This window comes from Macaca fascicularis, chromosome X (assembly GCF_037993035.2).
Source record: "Macaca fascicularis isolate 582-1 chromosome X, T2T-MFA8v1.1".
Classification (NCBI taxonomy): Eukaryota; Metazoa; Chordata; class Mammalia; order Primates; family Cercopithecidae; genus Macaca; species Macaca fascicularis.
Window position 1 is genome coordinate 46,715,800 of NC_088395.1, and position 20,853 is coordinate 46,736,652.

Genomic DNA, 20,853 nt, shown 5'->3' on the forward strand with positions numbered 1-20,853 from the left:
ATCAAATAAGGACTTAGAACACTGGAAAGCAGTTCTGATTCCAAATGGCTGACAGCTCGGGGTTAGTGACAAAGGCAAGAAAGGGAGACCAGCCTGCATTTCCAGCTTCCTAACATACAAAGAAAGGCCGGGGTAGGGTTACTAGGCAAATGCTGCACCTAGGTTCTGGGCCCTCTCTTCCCTGGGTAGGCCTTCTGGGTGGGCCTCCTGCCCTACACAAACCGTCCCTAACCCACCTTGTTTACATTTAAACTACACTGTCGTAGACAGCAATTCAGGGAAGAGGACAAGCCATAATTAGGATTTCCTCCCTGTTTCTCTTGTCATCTCCCCACAGGAAAACCCTGATGGGAAGCCCGCCCCTCTAGTTTTGGTCTTGGCAAATCTACATTTCCTTGTATGTGAGTAGATCAGAATCAAATGTTTGCAATGAAGACTACAAGACCCTTTGGGGATAAACACAACACTCTATGAATTGAACGAAGACTAGGAAGGGAAACTGGGTGGTTATTTTTCTTCCGTAAGAGAGTCATTTCTTGTAATCTTGTAAAAGCTTTCTAAAAACAAAACAAAAAAACAAAACAAAACAAAACAAAATAATGGCTGGGGGCGGTGGCTTACACCTGTAATCCCAGCACTTTGGGAGGCCGAGGCGGGTGGATCACGAGGTCAGTAGATCAAGACCATCCTGGCCAACATGGTGAAACCCCATCTCTACTAAAAAATACAAAAAAATTAGCTGGGTGTGGTGGTGGGCACCTGTAATCCCAGCTACTCGGGAGGCTGAAGTAGGAGAATCGCTTGAACCTGGGAGGTGGAGATTGCAGTAAGCCGAGATCATGGCACTGCACTCCAGCCTGGGGGATAGAGCAAGACTCCATCTCAAAACAAAACAAAACAAAACAAAAACACACACACACAAAAACAAACAACAACAACATAACAACAAGGCCTTGAGGTGAACAAAGAACCATCACCAGGGTGTGTCTGTTAGCGGTTTCCCTCCAAAATTAAGTAAGCAATATAAGATAAGCAAAGCTTTATAAAGACCCAACCAAAGAGCCAAGCAGCCTATCTCTCCATCTCTGCAAAACAAAAACAAAAATGAAAACAAAACAAGCCTTGCCTTTTAGATTTATATGGCATGACTGGTCATTACTGACTCTGCTAAATAAAAAATCCTGTGCTGGTTCTGGACTCCAGCACATAGATAATACAGGCCTCTGCCATGCCTGGTAGCTGCTGTCTGCAACTTCACCCCAGGATATAAGAACTTCCCTTCCAGGGGCTATGAAAGCTCTTTCTCTGGCTGTGGGGTGGGGTGTAGGTCTTATTCTTAAGTCCTTCACTAGCCTAGTTAACCCTGAGGCCTCATGGGTTTGAGTAGGTTGTTTAGCATTTTTCAAACTTCCAAAAACCATGGATGACCATACAATCAAAATGAACTTTATTGTAGATAAAAAGGAAAGAGGAGAATAAAAATCATTCAACTGTATTTTTTTTTTGAGACAGGGTCTCATTCTGTTGCCCAGACTGGATTGCAGTGGCATGATCTCAGCTCACTGCAACCTCTGCCTCTTGGGCTCAAGCGATCCTCCCGCCTCAGCCTCCCAAGTAGCTGGAACTACAGGCATGTGCTACCATGCCTGGCTCATTTTTGTATTTCTGTAGAAACAGGGTTTTGCCACGTTGCCCAGTCTGGTCTTGAATTCCTGAGCTCAAGTGATCCTCCTGCCTCAGCCTCCCAAAGTGATTATGGCCATAAGCCACTGTGCCCGGTCTCAATTTTATTTTATTGAACCATATGAAATTCCCACTACTGTTTTTACAAAATGGTCAAATATCAGCAAATTCATATGGCTCAACCTAATTAAATAGGTATTTTCCTGATTTGCACAAATTATCAATTCAAACACAAAGTTGTGAAGCAATGTCTTATTTAAAAATTAAGCATTAAACGTGAGAATTGAGAAGATTAAATGGCTGATTTCACTATGGGTGGACTAGAATGGGACACTGTTTTGTCTGCCATCATAAGAAAAACTGGCCAGTATGGTGAAACCCCGTCTCTACTAAAAATACAAAAAATTAGCCGGGCGTGGTGGCGGGTGCCTGTAATCCCAGCTACTCAGGAGGCTGAGGCAGGAGAATCGCTTGAACCTGGGAGGCGTAGGTTGCAGTGAGCCGAGATCGTGCCACTGCACTCCAGCCTGGGTGACACAGCGAGACTCCATCTCAAAAAAAAAAGAAAGAAAGAAAAAGGAAAAAAAAGAAAAATGCCCACGTTATTGAAAGCATTTTTTTAGAAATTGGGTTGCCAGAAAAAAGCTAGCACTGAAGCACAGAGACATGGGGAGAAACTCCAACTTTTCCCGAGAGGTCTTTCTGTATTTCAGCACTACAGGTGTAGACAGACAGAACAGCTCATCCAGAAAGAACCCAAACTGAAAACCTAACTTTCAAATCACACCCACATGTTAAGCTGGTGCAGCAACCTCCCCAGATATAAGGAAAATGACCCTTCTCTGCATGGCACTCAGTGGCGTAAAGACACTCAGATTCTTAAGCTCATAGAAGACACAACTTTCTAGTGAGCTGAAAATACTTAATGTTCCATTGTCTGCCCTCTGACTCCTCAGGTGGCCACTGAAATCTCATGCATTCATCAGCTCAAAGTTTGGAATTCTACCCAGTCTTGAGACTACTGTGTTGTATTACTTTGCAGTTAATTTTTTTGCATTGGGATTTCTTTCCCTCTGAATTCTAGCCTGGTGCCTTGTAGGTTTCTTGCTGCCTTCTCTTGCCCAGATGATAGCATCCTACAAAATGTGGTGTTACTTCTAAACCCACAGTACATACTTCAGTCCTAGTGATTATTTCCCTAGGCTGTCAGCTCATATGGCAGCCCTCAGAAGTTGAATGCTGGCTGGGTGCGGTGGCTCACACCTGTAATCCCAGCACTTGGGGAGGCCAAGGCAGGTGGATCACAAGGTCAGGAGTTTGAGACCAGCCTGGCCAACATGGTGAAACCTCGTCTCTACCAAAAATACAAAAAATTAGCTGGGCATGGTGGTGGGCGCCTGTAATCCCAGCTACTCAGGAGGCTGAGACAGGAGAATCACTTCAATCTGTGAGGCAGAGGTTGCAGTGAGCCGAGACCACACCACTGCACTCCATCCAGCCTGGGCGACAAGAGCAAAACTCCATCTCAAAAAAAAAAAAAAAAAGTTGAATGCTTTTTGCAGTGGTACCATCATCAGTTTCTAAATACCTCCTTTCCTCAGATTAATTAAAAAATAAGAGTATAACACTATTTGCCTTTGGTTTTAAACATTTCATAACTACTTCTTAATGGATATCACCAGAGAAGGAACTATAATTCTTTGTTCCATGTTGAAATGTTCATGGATGTATTTTCAAATCTTCAGTCTAGAAAAAACACAGGCAGCATAAAGTCAGGAATGCTGATATGAGGTTGCAGTCAAGCAGCCTTCGTTGCCAGAGCCTCCACTCAAATTGCTTTTTCATGTTTTCTGTCCCATTTAACACCAGTTTCCCATAATCCTTGGAGTTCCGATCTCAATTGCCTTCCTTCTCTTTAACTTGATATTTCTATGGTCAGCTTGACTTGCACTGCTGTGTACTGAGATGCAGCCTCTCATGGGAGGAATCCCCCGCCCAGCACCTGCCTCGCCTTGTTCAGATACTGCAGGTGAATTAATTAGGAGACCATTAAAGCATGCTATTTTTTTGTTTAACTCTGAAACAGCGCACTATGTGAAAAAAAGTGGGAATAGGTCTATGTTTGTCTGAATTTAGAGACACTTTTGCCTCACCATCTGCATTGTGAATTAAATTTTAAGTGTTACGATAGCTTCAGACTCCAATAAAATAGAAGAGTTAGTTCAACCTAGTCACTGCCCCACCTCAAACAACACTAGGCCGTCCTCACCCAATCGGGAGCCTACCCCATCGTGCCAGGGTTTGGGGGGAAAGTCAAGCATTATCTTCCAGAGGAAACACTAGGCGGGTGCCCCGGCTCGAAACCTTCTGGTCTCCCATTCCCAGGTCTCGCTCCAGCACTTCCTCCGAGCTGCTCTTCGTTCTCCGGCTGCCCTCCAGACTCGTGGAGGCGGTGTGCGAACTTGAGGAGCCATTTGCAGTCACTGTGCTGTCCCCGTACGTCAATGTCAGGTCGCCTTCGGTCAGGATGAAATCGGAGTCTTCCTCTCTCAGTGGCTCTTGGTTCTGAAAAGTGCAACCAACAACAACAACAACAAAAATGTGAGACTGATATCTTCCAGGTTTGGCACCAACCCTAACCCCAATCCCAACTCCTCATCTGAAAACTGGGGATTATGAAACTTGCCTGCCTTGAGCCTCTAGTGTGGTAACTGGATGCAAACTGTAGAGGGCTAGGCACAGTTGCCAGGACTAGGACTTAGAATACTAGAAAACAGTTCCTGATTTCAATGTCTGACAGCTTGGGGTTAGTGAAAAAGGGAAGAAAGGGAGACCAGCCTGGATTTCCAGCTTCTCAACACACAAAGAAAGGCCAGAGTAGGGTAATTGGGCAAACGTTGCAAACAGGTTTTAGGTACTGTCTTCTCTGGGTAGGCATTCTGGATGGGCCTCCGGCCCTATACAAACCGTCTCCAACCCGTCTTGTTTACATTGGAACTACTCTTTGTCCTAGACAGTAATTCAGGGAAGAGGACAAGCCATAATTAGGATTTCCTCCCTGTTTCCCCGGTCATCTCCCCACAGGAAAACCCTGGTAGGAAGCCCACCCGCCACATCCTCAGGTGGATGAATCAAATGATCGAGGGAGAGCAAAGTCGCAAGCACTTGAACTATCAGATGGTAGCAAGAGTGCCGGAGACGGCATGAGGTCAGACAGGATCTTCTTCCTCCAATGGATTTAACCAACAAAACAAGGGCAAGGCCACAAACCAGCTCCCCCGCTGCATTGAGGCCTATTGAGTACTGTGCACTGCCTTCTAGAAGGGCAAACACAGTGTCAAATACGCTGGGTAAACTGATTTTTTTCTCTCCTCTTTCCCACTGACCCTTCAAAGCTGATCTGAAGTCCTGTATCCTCTTACGAGACAGTCTCTGGGGTGCCGAACTGGCCTCTCTGACCCCCTCAGGGCCCTCGCACAGTCACACTGCCCAAGGCCATGGGCAGATTCCCCCAGGTCAGTGCCTGGACTCCCCATCTAGGTGAAAAACACCAAAGGGCAGTGACCTCCTTCTCCACACCTTGGCACCTTCCTCAATGGTGCTTACCTCATAGTAGGTGCTAAGTGAATGCTGGGTAAATGCACCAGCTAGGGAAGACTCACGGGTTGAGTTTCCTCTCCCAGACTTATTTCTGTGTACTCACTGGCGCCAATCACATACTTGTTTTCTGCATTCTCAGTGATGTCAGCTTCTCCACACACAGCCTACAGTGTGACTCCACTTAACTAATGCTTCAGCATTTTTGACAAGCAAGCACGCAACTCCTCTCACTTGCTGCTTCACATCCCCACTGGAATGAAGCAGGGTGCAAATGCCCAATGAGATAAAAGTCCTGTATTCAGGCAGATGCTCAGAGCACAGTTCTAAAACTTGCTCTAAGCTCCCAAATTTCCTCTTTACCAGTGTTTAGAAAGTCCTGAAACTCGATCTGCTTTACAGTAGCCTTCCTTCTTTCTCTTCTTATTTTTTGGGACGGAGTTTCACTCTTGCCACCCAGGCTGGAGTGCAATGGTGCAATCTTGGCTCTCTGCAACCTCCGCCTCCCAGGTTCAAGTAATTCTCCTGCCTCAGCCTCCTGAGTAGCTGGGATTACAGGCATGTGCCACTACACCCGGCTAATTTTTGTATTTTTAGTAGAGATGGGAGTTTCACCATGTTGGTCAGGCTAGTCTCAAACTCTTGACCTCAGGTGATCCTCCCGCCTCGGCCTCCCAAAGTGCTGGCATTACAGGCATAAGCCACCACGCCCAGCCAGTAGCTTATGTCTCCCATCCGAATTTCCAGCTCCCAGGGAGTTCACCTTCCCTGTCTCAGCACATCCCAGTTCTCCCATTCATACATGTGCAACATAATGATTTTGTTCATCTCTGTCAAAATCTCTCTGCCAGGGCTCTTGGCTTCCAGTTTTCAGGGAAATGGTCCTGGCACATATTTTACTGCTTCAAGCTTTGGAGCCATGGAAGGACAGAGGCAAACATGGGACAACTGCAGGTGAGAGTAATTCTGCAAATGAAAGAAAGCCCACCAAAGCACCACAGAGGAAACCCTGGGCATGAACTGTGATGTGGTCCGCTTTCACTCTTTGCAGAGGGAAGCAGAGCCTAAATTCATTGATAGGAGAAAACAAAACTGGATGTCAGCCCGTTGCATTTGCGAAACTCCCAAGCCCAGACATAGTACCCAAGGAAAGGTCATTCAGAAACAAGGCCATAGTAAAACCCATGGAGGCTGGGCGCGGTGGCTCACGCCTGTAATCCCAGCACTTTGGGAGGCCAAGGAGGGTGGATCACGAGGTCAGGGGTTCGAGACCAGCCTGGACAACATGGTGAAACCCCATCTCTACTAAAAATACAAAAATTAGCCAGGCGTGGTACTGTGAACCTGTAATCCCAGCTACTCAGGAGGCTGAGGCAGGAGAATCGCTTGAACTGGGGAGGCAGAGGTTGTAGTGAGCTGCGACTGCACCACCGCACTCCAGCCTGGATGACAGAGCGAGACTCTGTCTCAAAAAAAAAAAAAAACAACAACAACAAAAAACACCCATGGAGAGGCTGGGCGTGGTGGCTCACACCTGTAATCCCAGTACTTTGGGAGGCCGAGGCAAGCGGATCACTTGAGGTCAGGAGTTTGAGACCAGGCTGCTCAACATGGTGAAACCACGTCTCTACAAAAAATACAAAAATTAACCAGGCATAGTGGCACGCAGCTGTAATCCCAGCTACTCGGGAGGCTGAGGCACAAAAATCGCTTGAACCTGGGAGGCAGAGGTTGCAGTGAGCCAAGATGATACCATTGCACTGCAGCCTGGGCAAGAGAGCAAGACTGTCTGAAAAAACAAATGAACAACCCATGGAGAGTGATTCTGACATCAAAGCCTAATAATGTTACATGCAGATGATAAAACCAATCTGTTCCCTTGAATTCTAGATGATAGGATTGACACAAGTTTGTTTTGTTACGCTGAAGGTCTGTATAATCATGTAACTAGCTGTGCAATGAAGTCTGCTATGAAAATGCAGTGAAATCACCATGAAAACACCTGCAAACAACAGTGTGTGGGGACGTGTGCATTTTAAATAACCAGAGGTCATTTTCAAAAGTGAAAGAACATTGTTAGGAAGGTGGATACCACACCTAAGTGGTTTAACGTTAGTGGAAATAATGACTGATGAACATCTTAGAAATCTCCAAATAAACTTGGCAAAGTAGAAAACACCTTTTAGATGGTTGGTAAGAACCATGCAACAGGTGTCAAAAGCCATGAGAACTGCCCAATCTGAGACCCTCACCCAGCACTAAACTTTGCAGTGAGCCCCTTCACCTCTGTCAATTTTGGGTTCCTCCACTGATAATTTTGAAGAGACCCTTTGCTCCCACTGTCTCAGCAGCAGGCCCCACCATGTCTGGAGCTGGCTGAGACCCTAGGCAGGACCCCGGCTAAAAGCAGCAGCAGCAGGACTGAGGGTGATTCTCACTAGAAGCCCAAGTCACTCAGTCTTAGGTTGGCTGTGGGGAGTCACAGCCGAAACATGACCCCCCGAAGCAAACTTGGAGTGAGTCCCTTGAACTGCTGGGGGAAGCACTTGAAATTGATGCAATTCTAAGCTTACTGAGTTTACGCCGAGTTCAAACTAGTCCGGATATTCCTAATCTATGGGCAAGGGACTGGTTAGTAAGCTTCAGATTACATAAGGTTTTTATAAAGTTTTAATAGTAGATTTGTTGTTTTACTATTACATAGACATGAAAAGTGATCCTTATTAAAACCCAATTAAGATGGAAAGTTTTACAAAGTGTTTAGAAGAGACTAGAGTTAGAAGACAAATTTATATATATAAACCCAGTGAAACTTAAGATCAGAAAGTGTAATCACAGTTGGGGCTTCATTAGTGGGAGAAGTGGAGATGCCGTCAGCACCCTTAGTCTCCGATGATGTATGTAAAGGGTCCCTACTACCACTTTAGACAGCGGGCCAAACTGAGCAAACCAGTCAGCATTCAGCACAAGACAGCTTTTCTTAAGTAAGCTAGTAGCAGGATGAGAAATTACAAAACTAAGTTTTTAATCTATTAGTCTGTGTCCTTCTAACCTAACAGGTAACTAGCATTATTATTTAGGCTGAGACATATTACATTTAAAACTTACCACAAGCATTAGACATCACTTTACAAACTGGGAGCAGTTCTAGGGAAATGGTGTTCTCACCATCCTACATATTTCTTTTTGTCATTTAAAACCAGTTTAGCGCAGGTGGCACAAGAATTTCATTTTTATATGGGGAGGAGCCGTGGGTGTTGAAAGTTCAACTGTCTTTAAGAGAAAGACACATGAATGCTGCTGTCACATTTGGTGAAATTTCCAAGCAACAGCTGTGGCAGAACTACATTTTTACCAGGCAGAACCTGCTCCGAAGCGGGCGAAACCCAGCAGCCCAGCTGAGTTTCTAAGCGTAAAGTTCTGTTGTTGCCTACCAGGACTTTTCAATGGTCACCTTCCTCTGAGGGGGCCAAGGAGGGGTCCGAGGGCCTAGGGATGACAGACACACAGAGCTTACTCTCTGCAGCAGCGGGTTTAGGACACACGGTGACTTGGCAGTTGTCATCCCTGTTCTTGAAGGAAGAGTGTGCCATTTAAAGAGCTGCATCCTCCAATCTCGGCTGCTCTGATGTGGCTGCCCTTCTTTTCCGCCCCAGCGCCCCCACCTAGCTATGGTGTCCACATCCCTTTCCCCTCTGTACCACATGAATGTGCACTGCCTTTCCTAACCCTGCTACCCCTCGTTAGAACTTAACCTGTTTAGGGCCGTTCTCTATCAGATCTTGGCTTTGTGTTCTGCCTCCTCATCACCAATCAAGTAAACTGCAGGTCATTTGCTAAGAATGTGAAGACCTGCATGAGGGTCCCAGCTAATTACTAACTGTGAGCTCGGGGCCAACTCACATCCTCTCTGAGATGCACTTTCCTTCTCTGTAATGCTGCAGTGCTTGCCGATTCACGGTATGACCCAAAGAATGAACTTAGCCTCTGTGAACTCTAGAGCTGTATGCAAATTTGAGAAATTCTTTTCTTCCAGGGCATAATGACTGTGTTAGGGACAAGATGATTAGGATGGCCGAGGAGGGATGAAGGAAGGCCTTTGACCTCTCCTCTACTCCTTCCACGTGGGTAGCTACCTTGCTCTCTCTACCTCTCTGCCCTGTACCCTGCAACCCACACCAGGAGTTCAGGAGTCAGCCCTAAATCTAAGATGTCCACCAGTGTACATGTTCTTTTCATACTGTGCTGAGTCTATTTCCAGAATCTGAAAATGGAAAGAAAGGGCCTAACCATATCAACATAAACTATTTAGAAAAGGAATCCTTGCATGTTTTGTGGTTCAGGGTATCTTCATGTATTTCATCATTTAATGCTTCCAGCCAGCCTGTACTACTAGGCCCATTTTATAGATTAGAAAACTGAGATGTAGGCCTGGAGCGGTGGCTCACGCCTGTAATCCCAGCACTTTGGGAGGCTGAGGCAGGTGGATCACGAGGTCAGGAGTTCAAGACCAGCCTGGCCAACATGGTGAAACCCTGTCTCTACTAAATTAGCCAGGTGTGGTGGCAGGTGCCTGTAATCCCAGCTACTCAGGAGGCTGAGGCAAAGAACTGCTTGAACCCAGGAGGCAGAGGTTGCAGTGAGCCGAGATCGTACCACTGTACTCCAGCCTGGGTGACAGAGTGAGACTCCGTCTCAAAAAAAAAAAAAGAACTGAGATGCAGAGCACATCTATGGCCTGTCAGGGGTTGCGTTCCAATCCAGTGGCTCTGATTCCAAATCCAGTGTTCTTTCTACTATACCACAGCTGCCGATGTTGGGGAATCCCATTACCCTGGTAAAAGGTTTCTCTGTTACTGTGCAAAATCTATAAACATAGGTAAGTTGGCCATTTCTAATCAGCTTATTAGAGAAGCAAAAATCTGTGGATTTGGAGGCATAAGTATGATGGTTTCTTCTTCTTATGTAAGACACTGCCCTGGCATGGTGACCAGGACTCCAACCCTGACATGCAGTACTTACATCATACACCTGGGGACTGGTCAGACATCGAGCCAGCAAGCCACACCAGGCAGGGAGCGTGGTGGTTAGTGGGGGGCCGCTGTGTGTGAGGATGGGCTTCAGGTAACTTTAAAATGGGAATTAAGGAAAAATGGCTGCAAAGAAAACATATACACAACAAAATGTGCTTAAAAATCGCCTGACATTCCACCCACAAAAACCTTCTTTTCCCCATTTCACTAGTACAATACACAAAATACTTGTAACATGCAACAGTTTGAATCAAAGAGTAAGATACACCCTATCAGCCTTAAATAGTAACTGTTAACTCTTGGGTTGGTAATTCCCAATTTTCAGTTCAAACGTGTATTTGATTAATTAGAAATTAGATCCCCCTTCTCCCTTTGTCATGCTGAATGTAAGTTTTGGTTTCAATCAGCATTTCAGCCTCTGACACACAACTGGCTCCAGGTCTTGGAAACAGGAGATAGTGTCCCTGGAGTGGGGAGCTGCAGCCCCTGTGTCCCCTCTGCTCTTGTTCTCTGCATGGATTCCTGTTAAGCCACTCTACCCAGAGGGCAGGTGGTGGAAATGTTGAAGTTGGACAGGACCTTAGGGGTAGCCTGGGGCTACTACAAAGGCAGAAACTGAGACTTGGCAACATCAAATGATTTCAGTAAGGTTACTCAGACTGTAAATCTCTCAACTTCCCATACAGGACCATTCTTCACTCTACCCATAGCTTCTCTCCTAGACGCTAACACAAGGCTTTTCAACCTCAACACTACTGACATTTAGGGCCAGATCATTCTCTGTTATGGGGGCTGTTCTGTGTATGGTAGGATATTGAGCAGCATCCCTGGTCTCTACACACTACAGATGCCCCTCGACTTATGATGCAGTTACATCCCAATAAGCCCATTAGGTTGAAAATATCATAAGCCAAAAATGCATTTAACACACCTAACCTACCAAACACCACAGCTTAGCCCAGGCTACATTAAAGGTGCTCAGAACACTCACATTAGCCTACAGTTGGGCAACATCATCTAACACAAAGCCTATTTTATAATACAGTATTAAATATCTCATGTAATTTATTACATACTGTACTGAAAATGAAAAACAGGATGGTTGTATGGGTATTCAAAGTATGGTTTCTACTGAACGCAGATCAATTTCACACCATATTGTAAAGTTGAAAGAAATGCAAATTAAAGCCATGATTAAATACCACTACAAACCCAATAGAATGGCTAAAATTAAAAAGACTGACGACACCAAATGTTGGTGAGGATGTGGAGTAACTGGAACTCTCATACACTAGAAGTGACTGTGTAAAGTAGTACCGCTATTTTGGAAAACTGGCACTGTCTTCTAAAGTTGAACCTACCCATGCCCTATGACCCAGCAATGTTACTCCTGGGTAGATTACCAAAAAAAATATGTATATGTACATCAAAAGACATGTACATCAATAATAGAATAAATTGTAATATATTTATATAAGAAATACTATGGAACAATGAGAACAAATGAACTAGAACTACACATAACAACATGGCTGTATTATACACATGATGTCAAGCCAAATAAGCCAGACACTAAAATATATATACTATATAATCCTATTTATAGAAAGTTGAAAAATAGGTAAAACTATTAAGTGTTGCTAGAAGTCAACAGAGCAATTACATTTGGGGAGGGGGAAGGAGTAGTAATTGAGTCATGGCATGAGGGGGTTGGCAATTTTGTTTCTGTCTCTCTTTTTTTTTTTTTTTTTTTTGGAGACAGAGCCCAAGTAGCTGGACTACAGGTGTGTGCCACCACACCTGGGTAATTTTTGCATTTTTTGTAGAGACAGGGTTTCATCATGTTGCCCAGGCTGGTCTATAATTCCTGGGCTCAAGTGATCCACCTGCCTTGGCCTCCCAAAGTACTGGGACTAAAGGCATAAGCTACCATGCCCAGCCTTGGTAATTTTGTTTCTTGGTTGGTTCGGTGTTAAATTAGTGTGTTTATTTTGTGATAATTTACTGAGCACTTATTATTTGTGTACTTTTCTGTATATCTGTCATACTTCAATAAATTTTTAACATTTTCAGCATCTCCAAAGACCATATATAATAAGCCACCTGCCCATTTGATGACTATGTCAACTTAAGAAACCATGAGGGGTTGGGCGAAGTGGCTCATGCCTGTAATCCTAGCACCTTGGGAGGCTGAGGCGGGCAGATTGCTTGAGCCCAGGAGTTTGAGACCAGCCTGGGCAACATGGCGAAACTCTCTCTCTACCAAATATACAAAAAATTAGCTGGGCATGGTGGCATGCACCTGTGGTCCCAGCTACTTGGGAGGCTGAGGTGGGAAGATTGCTTGAGCCCGGGAGGGGAAGGTTGCCGTAAGCCGAGTGCACCACCACACTCCAGCCTGGGCAACGGAGTGAGACCTCATCTCAAAACAAAACAAAACAAAACAAAAAAACCAAGAGGGTTTAAGATTTTGGTTTTTAATTTTCACGTGAGAGCAAGTGAATCTACAGGAACAGGGTTTGCCCTGCATGTGGTCCAGTTATGCCAATGTCAGATCATACAAGATCAGACTTGGCCAAGTTCATCCAATAGGAATTATCCTCCCCATAGGGATTAACAGCTGAAGTTCTACTTCCTTTTCTGACCACAGCATGATTCATTGTGTAATTTTAATCTAATCACCTAAAAAGGCATAGTTCCCTGGACACAAAGCTCTTAAGAACTACATGAGTCTACCAGGTTGTGGGGTAATTACTCTAAGGATATGCAAACATTCCTCTTGGCCAGATACTCACCAGGACTACCCATGGTTGAATGCTCAATGCACATGTTCCATGAGAGGACGAACTATCCCTGTCCCAAGCATGCATCTTTCCTTACTTACCAGGTGTCATTCACTGACAATTCAACAAGATTTCATCCCCAATGTTTCACTGACACAGGGGATGCTACTTAAAAGGATACTTGTGATCAAAGCTGTACCACAGCCTGAATATCCATGCGCTCTCCTGTTTTGTCCGGTTTCCTCTGGCAGAATCTGGGCCGTCCTGGGAACAAACAAGAGGGCACATGCTTAGTTGTACAAAAGGGATCTCAAAGAAAGGGGAGAAAAAACTTTTAAAATCACTTGTATAGCTCTGGAGCTCACAGTCAAACATCCCATGTCAGCAAACTTTCAAAGATATATTGGGAGGTAGCATTTGAGCAGAAATTAAATAAACTCAAAAGGCAGAAAAACAGTCTCCCAAGTAAAAAGGCTGGGTTATGTCTGTGGATAGCTCAAACTCAATTTTATTGCAATTTTCCTCGAAGTATCTTTCAGCAGATTCATTACCCTAAAATAGTCTAGATCCTAACAGGCCAAAATTGATTTATAGAGAATATTTTTAAAAGCTTTTTTAAAAGCAACTTTCCAATTCCCATCCCCAAAGCAGGCCTGTGGAAACCACATTTTGTTGAGTATCCTGACAAACTAGTTAAGGCTTCTCTGTGGTCCTTACCCAGAGGGACCTACACTGTGCTCCAGGTGGTAAGGTACTTGTTTCCCCACCAGTTTTAGGAAGGTGGGATCAGTGAGCAGGGGAAATGAGCCCGAACTAACAATTCTGTTATTTTATCTACCCTCAAGTAGCAAGTTCCTTGCTACTCTCATGCCCTTCCAATTTAAACATCCCCACCTTGTAACTTTCAAAATAACCTGCAAAATCAAACATTCATTTAAGGTTTAGGAAATCTGTTCTGTGCAAGTATCAGAAGCAGCACAGTTAATATAAAACTCAGATCGACTGCAGCAATTTGAGGGTACTACTGGGGCTCTGAAAGCACAGACTGCTTGCGAAGCTGTTACTATCATCATTCTCTTTAATATTACAGGGAGAGGCAACTCCGCAAGTGAGGGACAACTGACAATCACCAAATACAACTTGAACCAAAATTACAAGTAGTTTTAAATCATGGCAAGTGTAAATTCTACCTGCAATGGCAACACCAATAATTAATCAAAGATCTTTGAGAAGCACATAGACAAAAAGGAGAGAAATTAGCAAGCACTATTTATTAATACACTCCTAAAGTTTCCAACCGCAAAGATATTTTAAAAAACTGAATCCCCTCGGTATTTCAGGAATGTTTAGTGATGGATATGGAAATAGCTCAGTTAAATAGGCCCGTCTGTGATTCAGGAAATACAAACAAGGAGAGACTCCAGAGACCAATTTGATTTTACGTTTTTATAAATCATGGAAGAGAGAGAGCACAGAAATGCCTCCATTTGCAGGGTGACTGATTGCTAACCCAATGACAACTCTGGGAAGATTCCCAAATGCGACATGACTAAGTAGAAAAGTAGCAGATGACTTTTTTGATAGGCAAACATAAAATGGAAAAAATTAAATGGTTCTTTATAAAGTAATAGGCTCTAAGCTCTCAGTTCTAAGTGCCTGTAGAATTTTACTAAGGAAAAAGCACAATGATAAACATCATCAGGAAGGATACTATAAACCATCAGGCACAAAATGAGTCCCCCAGAGTCAGTTTCTTCTACTTCTTCCCTTAATCAGTGATGAAAACAATGAACCCTACTCTGTCATCTTAACCTCTGCAAAACCACAAAGCATTTATTGTCACCGGACTACTTAATTTCTTGCCATTTAATCTCAAGAAAGCTACAAGAACCCCTGAACTTAAATTAAAAAAAAAAAAAAAAGAAAGCTACAAGAGACTTATATAAGCCCCAAAAGAGACAATTAAAATGAGTAAAGCAAGGGAATGGCTTCTATTTGACAGCAAACTAACAAAAGGTCTTCTCAGGCTACTGAAAGATATGCCTGCAATCCATGAATAAGATAAAGTGACCTCAGACTCCACAGCAAATCCTGAAATGTAAGAAACTAAGAGATAATGCTTAGAGGCTACAAGGGGTAAATTCAGGACAAATCAAAAGCGTAACTTTGTGAAAAGGGTGTTAAACAACTTCTTATTCCAAGAGATGGTGCCAGAAGCATGATTAGGTACAGGAAGAACTTAGATAAATCCACATATGGTGGCTTTGGGGAAATCAGGGCAGTTCTGTGGGACAGAACTAATTTTTTAAAGCTGACCCGGAAGACAAGCAACAAATGAATGCTTCATGACATGATTGGGGCTGCCATCACAGAGAAGCCATTGAGAGCCCTTCCTGTGGGTCACTGTGGGAACAGGCGGAGCCTCCTTCCTGGCTGCACTTGGTGACTCTTGGATTTTCCATTCCTGTGCTGTCCACGGAAAAAGCAGACTTGCTCTCTCAACTCGTCTCTCCTCAAAACCTGGGTTCACACCTCATGTCTTTAGCTCAGGCAACTTCTAGAGCCTGGAGCATTCTTTTTTCCTCTCACCTTCTCCCACCCAGAACACCTACCTGGCCAACCTCTATTCATCTTTCAAGCCTGTGCAGAAGCACGGCTTCTCTAAGAAATGTTTCAAAAGCGACACAGCACTCCAAGAAGTGTAGGTGTGGATATCACAGGCTCTCTCAAGAGACTATCTGGGTCCTGACTGTGCCGCTGCCATTGCCTTGCTGTGTGACTCTGGGCAAGTTACCTAACCTTTCTGTGGTTCAGGATCCTCATCTGTAAACTGGAAATATTAATAATTACCTACCTCTAGGGGCATTATGAGGCTGGAATGTTGTGATAGAACAAGAAATATATATCTGGTTTTTGTCTGACACAAAACTCCTAAAACCCTTGGAATTTCCTGAGTAGATGGGGTGGGAGGAACATCTTTTTTATTAATAATAAGCTCCTTTCAAGCACACCTGAATTTATGCTAATAAGGTGACTCTTTTTTTTTTTTTTTTTTTTTGAGACGGAGTCTCGCTCTGTCGCCCGGGCTGGAGTGCAGTGGCCGGATCTCAGCTCACTGCAAGCTCCGCCTCCTGGGTTCAGGCCATTCTCCCGCCTCAGCCTCCCGAGTAGCTGGGACCACAGGTGCCCGCCACCTCGCCCGGCTAATTTTTTGTATTTTTTAGTAGAGACGGGGTTTCACCGTGTTAGCCAGCATGGTCTCGATCTCCTGACCTCGTGATCCGCCCATCTCGGCCTCCCAAAGTGCTGGGATTACAGGCTTGAGCCACCGCGCCCAGCCCATAAGGTGACTCTTGAATGGACACTGATTGCCAGAGAAACCAACCATGTAATTAGAGGATTGGAACTTTTAGCTCCATCCCAACCTCCTGGGAGGGGAGGACTGGGGATTGAGTTAATTATCAATGGCTATTGATTTAATCAACCATGCCTATGTAATGAAACCTCCATAAAACCCTAAATGACACAATTTGGAGGGCTTCCAAGTTGGCGCCACATACTCCCATCCCCATCCTTTGCCCTATGCATGTCTTCCATTAGGCTATTCCTGAATCGTATCCTTTCTAACAAACTGGTAATGGTAAAAGTTGTGTTCTGTGAGTCATTGTAGCAAATCATCGAACCTGAGGAGGGGGTGGGAACCCCCCCATAGCCAGTCAGTCTGAAGTGCAGGTCACGACCTGGGACTTGCAACTGGTGTCTGAAGTGGGGAGAGTCTTGTGGGACTGAGTCCTTAACCTATGGGATCTGATGCTAACTCCAGGTAGGTAGTGAGTTAAACTGTAGGAGGTCCAGTTAGTACTCATTGGGAATTGGAGAACTGGCTGGTACAGAAAAAGACCTTATATATTTAGCATTACAAGTGTTGTGAATGTAGAGAAAAAAGGTTTTATTTTAGAACTGTAAAACGTTTTTCATTTAAAGGACTTAGGATGGTGCCTGATATGTGGCAGGCACTCAACAAATATTGACTCATTATTGTTTGCCATGTGACTTTTTGTGCTGATTAAATATTTGTGAAATATTTAACCCAGAATCTGGCATGTAGTTAGAGCTCATATTACTAATTAAGTTCATTTCCAAAGACTGGATATATAATTTCAAGCACATATTTGTTTGGGGGGAAAAAAAAGCCTAGTCATTAACATCATTTGGCTATCTTGTGTGGCTTTTTACACAAGGAATTTTCATCTTTTTACTGCCATTATTAATAGAGAAGCCCCTTCAAGAAAATACCACCAACCCTGCTTATTACCATTTTTTGAGCATGTAACAATGAGTGTCTATTTCTTCTGCATTCATTAAGCACCTACTATGTGCCAGGCACCATGCTGGGTGCTGGAAACACAAAGAGGAATATAACTTAGCACCTGGCCCTCAAGGAGCACTCTTTCCAGAAGGTGAAGGTGGCGGGGGTTGCGGGGAGGGGGGTAGGGGTAGGGGAGACAGACAAATACATATTGACTGACAAATGTAATGAAGAAAAAGAAAGCTGATTAAAGAACTGGGGAATAGCAAACAGTCCTATTTTTGAAATGCTTTTTCTAGAATGAATACATAATGATATCTGTGTAGAGTTACATTTCATTCCATTCTTACATAATATTAAAAGATGTTTTAAAAAGTTAAGGTCATCACACTAATAAGAACAGCTTACTTTTTTTTTTTTTTTTCAGGGATGGAGCATATGGTAGGCAGAATAATGGCCACCCCACCAAAGCTTTCTACAGCCTAATCCCTGGAGCCTGTTACACTACCTGGCAAAAGGGACTTTGTGGATGGACTTAAGGTTATCCCGGTAGGCCCAGTACAATCACGTGGGCCCTTAAAAGTGGACAAGGAGGGCCAAGCATGGTGACTTACGCCTGTAATCCCAGAACTTTGGGAGGCTGAGGTGGGCAGATCACTCAAGGTCAGGAGTTCAAGACCAGCCTGGCCATCATGGCGAAACCTCGTCTCTACTTAAAATGTAAAAATTAGCTGGGTATGGTGGCGTACACCTGTAATCCCAGCTACTCAGGAGGCTGAGGCACAAGAATTGCTTGAACCTGGGAGGCGGAGGTTGCAGTGAGCTGAGATCACACCACTGCACTCCAGCCTGGGCAATAGAGCAAGACTCTCTCTCAAAAAAAAAAAAAAAAAAAAAAACAACAACACACACACACACAAAATGACAAGGAAGGCAAAAGAGTCAGAGGAAGGAATATAGTAGAAGAAAGGGCAGGAGAGATTCAGAGCTTGACAAAAACTCGCCCCACTGTTGCTGGTTTTGCAGTAAGAACACATAGAACTGAATTCTATGACAACCTGACAATCTGAATGAGCCTGGAAGTGGCTTCTCTCCCCAGAGCTTAGGCTTGCCAATACCTTGAAAAACTGGAAGCAGAGAGACCAGCTGAGCCCACCAGATACCTGATCTACTGAACTGTAAGGATGACAAAACTGCATTGTTTTGGCTGGGCATGGTGGCTTATGCCTATAATCCCAGCACTTTGGGAGGCCAAGATGGGTGGATCACTTGAGCCAAGGAGTTCAAGACCAGCCTGGCCAACATGGCAAAACCCTGTCCCTTAAAAAAAAAAAAAAAAAAAAAAAAAAAAAAAAAAAAAAACCCTATTGTTTTAAGTCACCAAATTTGTGGTAATTTGTTACAGGAGTCACAGACAACTAATACAGAGCAGAGGAGTAAATAAATGATGTCACTTGATTTGGGCCTGATATGCTTTTTTACTTTTTCGGAGATGGAGTCTCGCTGTGTCACCCAGGCTACAGTGCAGTGGCATGATCTCAGCTCACTGCAACCTCTGCCTCCTGGGTTCAAGCAATTCTCCTGCCTCAGCCTCCCAAGTAGCTGGGATTACAGGTGCCTGCCACCATGCCCAGCTAATTTTTATATTTTTAGTAGAGACGGTGTTTTGCCATGTTGGCCAGGCTGGTCTTGAACTCCTGACCTCAGGTGATCCACCTGCCTCAGCCTCCTGAAGTACTGGGATTACAGGCATGAGCCACCACGCTTAGCCTGAGCCTGATATGTTTTGGCTCTGTGTCCTCCCCCATAAGTCTCATCTCAAGTTGTGATCCTAAGTGTTAGAGGTGGGGCCTGGTAAGAGGTGGCTGGATCATGGGGCAGACTTTCCCCTTGCTGTTCTTGTGATAGTGAGTGAGTTCTCACGAGATCTGGTTAAAAATGTGTGGCACTTCCCCCTTGTTCTCTCTCTCTCCTGCTCCGCTATGGTAAGACGTGTTTGTTTCCCCTTTGCCTTCGCTATGATTGTAAGTTTCCTGAGGCCTCCTAGCTATGCTTCCTGTACAGCTTGCAGAACTATGAGTCAATTAAACCTTTTCTTCATAAATTACCCAGTCTCAGGTAGTTCTTTATAGAAGTGTGGGAATGGACTAATACAGGGCCTTTGTTATATCATTGGGATAATGGGACCAATATTTCTCAGCAGAGGGTAATAAGAGGGTTTAGAAACGGAATCAGCCAGGTACAGTGGGCTCATGCCTGTAATCCCTGCATTTTGGGAGGGTTAAGATCACTTGGCCCAGGAGTTTGAGACCAGCCTGCACAACAAAGCAAGATCCTGTGTCTACAAAAATATTTTATAAATTAAATTGGTGAAGTGGCACACTCCTGTGGTCCTAGCTACTCAGGAGGCTGAGGGAGGAGGATCCCTTGGGCCCAAGAGGTCAAGGCTGCAGTGAGCTGTGATTGCACCACTGCACTCCAGCCTTGGCATCAGAGGGAAACCCTGTCTCAAAACAAAACGAAAAAAAACCGGAGTCAAGTCTCTGACCATGATACACAGATAGTTTTCTTCCCTGCTTAAAACTCTCCAGAGCTATGCATTGCCTATATCGGGGCTTTTCTAATGGTAAAATGTACACATTCCCTGGAGACACTGTTAAAATGCAGATTCTGCTTCAGTGGGGCTAGTGAGGCCTGAGTGTCTCCACTATCTTGCTTCTGCCACTCTCCACCCTCGCCCTTTATCACCTTGTCATCAAGCCCTTCAGGATGCAGATTCATCTATCTTGTTGCAGATATTTTCCCAGAACCTGAAAGTATGTCTGAAACAGAACAGGTGCTCAATAACTATTTGTCAAATAAATGAATAAACTGATCTTGACTCTGAGTTTTTAGAAAACAGAAAAGGAAGAGCAGAAAGGGAAATCAGGGGCCAAGGGAGGCATTTGGAAGCACAAAAAAAAATGGAGATGGGGGCGGTCACAGAGTAGCAATTGGAGGAAAGGCACCTCTGCAACTGTTTGAAGTTAAAGGTTTAGGTGACAGATTTACAGGTGTCAGATTTCAGCCTGGAGAAACAAAAACAAAAACAAAAACAAAAACAAAAAAACGAGGAGAACCCAGAAACAAATGATTCTAACTTGCTCAGAAAGTCATATATGAACGCAACTATAAACTGCTGATTTTCTACAGTTTTCACTACATACACACAGACACACACACATATGTGTACATATACACAGGCACTGGTGGTTTCCCTTCCTCCACACTCCATTAATATCTGGCTTGTGACCTTGTCCTGTTGATATGGTAAAACTGGGATAAATTCAGATTCACACTCTCAGCTGCTCCAAAGTGGCCTCATCAATGAGTGCTCTTCTGTAAACTCAGGGAAGGAAGTGAATGATGTGTCTGCATGTGCCGCCAACAGAAATCTCAGCTGTCTGGT

At 44.3% G+C, this 20,853-nt stretch overlaps 2 protein-coding genes across 4 annotated transcripts in view; one reads left to right on the forward strand and one right to left on the reverse strand.

The window, feature by feature from the left end:
• CHST7 (carbohydrate sulfotransferase 7) overlaps positions 1–20,853 on the forward strand; it is a 65,903-nt gene that overhangs the window by 29,604 nt on the left and 15,446 nt on the right. The gene's annotated exons all lie outside the window — the stretch shown is intronic.
• Positions 1,891–20,853, reverse strand: part of SLC9A7 (solute carrier family 9 member A7) — a 144,760-nt gene continuing 125,797 nt past the window's right edge. For 2 of the 3 annotated variants that reach the window (XM_015443699.4, XM_015443697.4), the window contains 3 exons: positions 13,278–13,360; positions 10,303–10,408; positions 1,891–4,248 (listed from right to left, as the gene is read on the reverse strand). In XM_015443699.4, the coding sequence (XP_015299185.3) occupies positions 3,997–4,248; positions 10,303–10,408; positions 13,278–13,360 (441 nt within the window). In that variant the 3' untranslated portion in view covers positions 1,891–3,996. The remainder of the gene's footprint in view (positions 4,249–10,302; positions 10,409–13,277; positions 13,361–20,853) is intronic. The other variant, XM_065538052.2, reaches the window with a different exon arrangement.